The 5,473-nt window shown below is 31.2% G+C and overlaps 1 protein-coding gene across 1 annotated transcript in view; it reads right to left on the bottom strand.

Annotated features, from left to right (window-relative positions):
* LOC107562482 (son of sevenless homolog 1-like) overlaps positions 1–5,473 on the bottom strand; it is a 38,567-nt gene that overhangs the window by 23,540 nt on the left and 9,554 nt on the right. The window contains exon 2 of the mRNA XM_016247115.1: positions 1,685–1,876. Within this exon, the coding sequence (XP_016102601.1) occupies positions 1,685–1,870 (186 nt within the window). The 5' untranslated portion in view covers positions 1,871–1,876. The remainder of the gene's footprint in view (positions 1–1,684; positions 1,877–5,473) is intronic.

The following is a 5,473-nucleotide window of genomic DNA, read 5'->3' as shown; positions in this document are numbered from 1 at the left end:
CACACACACACACACACACACACACACACACACACACACACACTCTCTCTCTCACACACACACACACACACACACACACACACTCACACTCTCTCTCTCTCTCACACACACACACACACACACACGCACACACACAAAATCTAAAACTAAAATAATGTATTCTAAATTAATGTTATCATTCAGTATATAAATTATTAATCCAATTATTATTATTATTTAAAATATAAAACAACTAATTATAATGTTAGTTTTAAATCAAATTAATACATTAAATTATTACTATTACGTGTACTAATTATTATTACTACTAATAATTACACATTTTAAATAAAAATATTATAAATGATAATGTTGTTGTTAAATCAAATTAATTAATTACTATCATTATTATTAAAAAATGATATATAAAAATAAAACAATGCATTATAAATAATATCAAATGTTATTATTCAATAAAAATTCACACACACTCAAACTCTCTCTCTCACACACACACACACCTTTAATTACTTGTTTACTTCAGCTTGAATGTTTTCAAATGATCTCCTTTTGTGTTCTACAAAAACGATCATCCAGGACTGGAACAAAATGAGGGCGAATAAATGATGACACCTTTTCATTTTCATTGAACACAGCTTTAAGTGAAACCTGATGATGACGAGGAGAACAAAGCTCCTTCGGTGCACCTGCGCTCCATCACTCGTTCCTGGATATTTCAGCTCGCCGCTATACAGGTGGCTGGAGAAACTTCTGGCAAACACCTGTACAGAAGACAAACATGCACTTGAGAAGAAGTATTTAATGAAATATAGACATAAATTCAAATTTTGCATTGTTATTGTAGTATTATATATACTATTATAGTATTTATTGATATTTTGAATCAGCTTTTACTTTTTTATGTTTTCAGTTTTCATTTAAATGTTAGTTTTTGTTATGTGCTTTTGTCCTTTTATTACATTGTTTTTTTTATATTACAATTTTTAGCATTAATTTATTAATTTATTTCAGTTAGTTGTCAAGGCAACATTTTTAATTTTCTTTGACGTTTTTTTATTTCAAGTTTTGTCATATTTACAATATTTTAACTTTATTTTAATTAACTATTTTAATTAATACATTTTTAATTATTTTACCATTTAAAAAAATGTAATGTTTATTATTTTAATTAATACAATTACCTTTAAATGTTTTAGAGTTAGTTTTAGTTTACAATAACAACACTGATTTTGCTGGCAGTGGGTTTTGCTTGGGCAAACATTATCATTATCTTTAGATTTGTAATTACATTTGACATTTCTTCTTTAATGCAATTCTATAGTTTATGTATAAATGTCTTGTTTGTAAATGGGAAAAGTTTCATTGTGCGTTGTTTGTGGTGGGAAACTGGACTGAATAATCCTTTAACACAGAAGTGCACGAGGTCTTTCATCACCCTGGATGACACAGAAATCACCCATCCCTTTTTTTTGGAAAGCTGAGGACGACACACCCACAGAGCACCACCTAAACCTCCCATGAACACCTGCTCTAGCACTTCATCAGATGGCCGTAACAATCAGGTGACAGCTGTGTGACTCATGACAGAATGACATGTTTGCATATCACACACACACACACACACACACACACACACACACACATGAGCTGCAGGAGTAGCGCGGGGAGGAGGAGCAGGACTCACGTGAGGGGAGAACAGCATGGTGTTGGAGGTGAAGGGCTCGCGGAACACCTTGATGATGAGGTTCAGGTCGCGCAGATACTGACGCACCTCCGCCATGAAGGCCTTCACCAGCTCATAGTCCATCTGCTCCTCGTCCATCAGAGGAAACACACTGATGTCCTCCTCCACCTGAGGGAACATGCCCATCAGCACCTGCAACCATAGCGACAGGGGCGGGGCTTGAGCCAGAGCTGGGCGGAGCCTGTCATAAACCCATCATCTCTGCCTCTAAACACTGATCAGCCAAAGACCAGCTTCACAGCTCCGTCAGAATAACAGCGCCGTGAAGAAATGAAGACAGCCATGCATATTATAATGTCATTGTACAATAAAAAATATTATTATAGTATTTTAATTAAATACTACGTTTTGTCAAATATATTACAATAGTAATATTTCTTATTTAGGTTTTTAGTATATTTTATTTAATAATAATAATAATAAAATTATTAATAAAAATTCATATTAAAATTATTAAAACAACACTTTTTAAATTAAAATAATAATTTGTATTATTATTATATTATTTTACAGTGAAATATTGCAATAATAATAATATTTCTTATTTTGTTTTTATTTATTATTTTATTTAGTGGTAGTAGTAATAATAGGTATTATTATTGTTATTACTTTTATTATTATGTTTTTTAATAAAAATGATTATATTATAGTATTTTCTTAAATACTAATTTTTTACAATGAAATATTACAATACTGATATTTCTTATTTTATTTTTACTTAGTAATCTTTATTTTTATTTAGTAATAATAATACAAGTATTAATAACAAATATTATTAATTATTATTATTGTTTTAAATAAAATATAAAGTATTTCAATAATTTTTCTAGTTTAAATTTATTTCAGAATTTTTTTATTTAAAGTATTATTTTTAATAATAATTTATTATTATTGTTATTATATTTTTCTTAAATACTTTTTTATTATTGCAATAATAATAATATTTGTTATTTTGTTTTTATTAGGTACTTTTATTTAGTAGTAGTTAGGGTTGGGTATGGTTTGGGTTTTTTATGATACCGGCGCCAAAACGATATTTTTAAAACGGTTCCGGTGCCTAAACCGGTACTTATTAAAAAATAAATAAATAAAAAATCCCCCCAAAAATGATGGATTGGCCATTAGAATAGAAATAGAATAGAGAGTGCTAGAGTTAGAGGGTCAAATGAAGATGAAAGATGTGTTTTCAGCCGTTTCTTGACAATATTAAGGACTCGGCTGCTTGGATTGAGCGGGGCAGGTCGTCCCACCGGGAGGGAACAGTTAATGTAGAAGTCCATGAAAGTTTATCATAATTCAAAATGTTTCAATACAAGCATTTCAGTCAAATGTAATTTATGCAATATTTCAAACCTTTAACCCACTTGGGAAAATCAACCCATGGCAACAGTTTAAAAGTAGCCCAATTCTGTGGAAAAAACGCGGACTTGGCAACCCTGCGTCCCACAAGAGCTGCAGGAGTCAGATCTGACTGATCACAGGTGGAGAATAAGAAGAGATGACTGACAAGAGCATGCTGGAGTATACGCTCAACAGATCCTGAGCTCACTGACAAATATCTGATCTTGTAAGATGCGCTCTCTTTACACAGAGTGTGTGTGATCGCCGAAATTGAAAGTGAAAGTAAACGGCGCAAACGCTCATTCAACAGAGATTTAAACACACCGCATCCTGAGAGCGGCTCCCTGATGCGCCACAATTATACCCAATATTAGAGTGTTTAAAGCAGTGGACACGAAACTCGCGGGAGCGAAACACATGTTGCGGGAGCAGGCGGAGATTCAGCGGGAGCGGGATTAAGAAAACAGCCGAAACCCGGCCGGACGCATGTTTGTAGGTCCAAAAAGAGGACATGTCCGGGAAAAGAGGACGTACGGTCACCCTAATTTCTTGCTAATCGATTTTTTACAGTGAAATATTACAGTAGTAGTATTTCTCATTTTGTTTTTTTATTTAGCAGTAGTAGCAGTAATAACAACGGTTGAACAGAAGCTTGACGCTTTTTTAAATATTTTGTCTAAAGGTTCAATAAACTTTTCTATTTAAAAAAAAAAAATGTCATATGCTTCACAGGGTTAAATGCATTTGCAGGTCGCAGAAAATTCAGCACTTTCTGTTCTGTTGTGTGACTGCTGAATTCATTTGGATTGCTATTAATGAAACTACGTTCCTCTCATTACATTATCATATAATGGTGTTAATAATAATAAATAATAGTATTATAAATTATAATATCATTATTAAATAAAAAACATACTCTATTATTATAGTAAAAATAATTAAAAATAAAATAACATTATAAATTACAATGTTATCATTAAAGCAAATAAATTACTATTATTATAATTACTACAAATAATTAAACATGTTAGATACAAATATTATAAATTATAATGTTGTTGTTAAATCAATTAAATAAATTAACTATCATTATTATTAAAAAATCTAAAACTAAAATAATGTATTCTAAATTAATGTTATCATTCAGTATATAAATTATTAATCCAATTATTATTATTAAAAATATAAAACAACTAATTATAAATGATGTTAGTTTTAAATCAAATTAATACATTAAATTATTACTATTACGTGTACTAATTATTATTACTACTAATAATTACACATTTTAAATAAATAATAAATTATAATATTATCATTAAATAAAATAAATTACTATTATTATTATTACTACCGATAATTAAAAAATGTAAAACACATATAATAAATTATAATATTATTATTATGATCATTAAATAAAATTACTATTATTATTATTACTACTAATAATTAAAATTTTAAAATAAATATTTAATAAATTATAATATTATTATTATGATCATTAAATAAAATAAATTACTATAATTATTATTACTACTAATAATTAAATTTAAAAAATATATATAATAAATTATAATATTATTATTAAATCAATAAATGCATGAATTACTTCATTACTCTATTATTAATTAAGAATACAAATAAAATAAGACATAAGACGCAAGTGTCGTTCTATAAGATGCGAGTTGATGAATAACGGCAGACTGCTCGGATGCTGGCTCTGATGTGATTGAGTGCAGCACACCTTGAGCAGCAGGTGGATCTTGTCGACAGGCAGCGCTAGCGGGTTCCTCCTCTTCCTCTTCTCGATCGCGATGGCCCATTTCTCCATGACTGATACAAATCTGAGGATAACCATGTACAAGAAAATCAATGTGGTGTTGCTCTTCTCTCCTTCTGATTGACAGACTTCTCAATGACTTTCTTATTGAAGTCAGGAATGTCTCTGACAAGTTTCTTCTCAATAGAAAGCATGGCCAGAGCAGTAAGGCGATCCTGGGTCATTGTATTCTTAGGAAAGTCTTGATCCTCTTCAAAGTAGAAAAGCACCTCTCTGACTCTGCTGTTGTCACAGGCGTGGTGATTATGATCTTGAGTAGACTGACAGTCTCTGTGAAAGTACTTTGAAGATTGTTCTTAATGAAAAACTGGTACAGAGGCACTGCACCACTGCCAACCTTAAACTCAGGGTTCTCATGGATGAGGGACAGTTCTGTTTTGAGCTTGGGCTTGTTCAGCATGGGGCATGCCTGCACTGTTGGTTCAAGTGCTGAACGGTGTGTGTGTGTGTGTGTGTTCACTGGTGTGTGTGTGTGTTCACTGCTGTGTGTGTGTGTGTGTTCACTGCAGTGTGTGTGTGTGTGTGTTCACTGCAGTGTGTGTGTGTGT

Source organism: Sinocyclocheilus grahami, unplaced genomic scaffold (assembly GCF_001515645.1).
Source record: "Sinocyclocheilus grahami isolate Dianchi unplaced genomic scaffold, SAMN03320097.WGS_v1.1 scaffold825.1, whole genome shotgun sequence".
NCBI classification, from domain to species: domain Eukaryota; kingdom Metazoa; phylum Chordata; class Actinopteri; order Cypriniformes; family Cyprinidae; genus Sinocyclocheilus; species Sinocyclocheilus grahami.
This window is presented reverse-complemented; position numbering and strand designations above follow the sequence as displayed.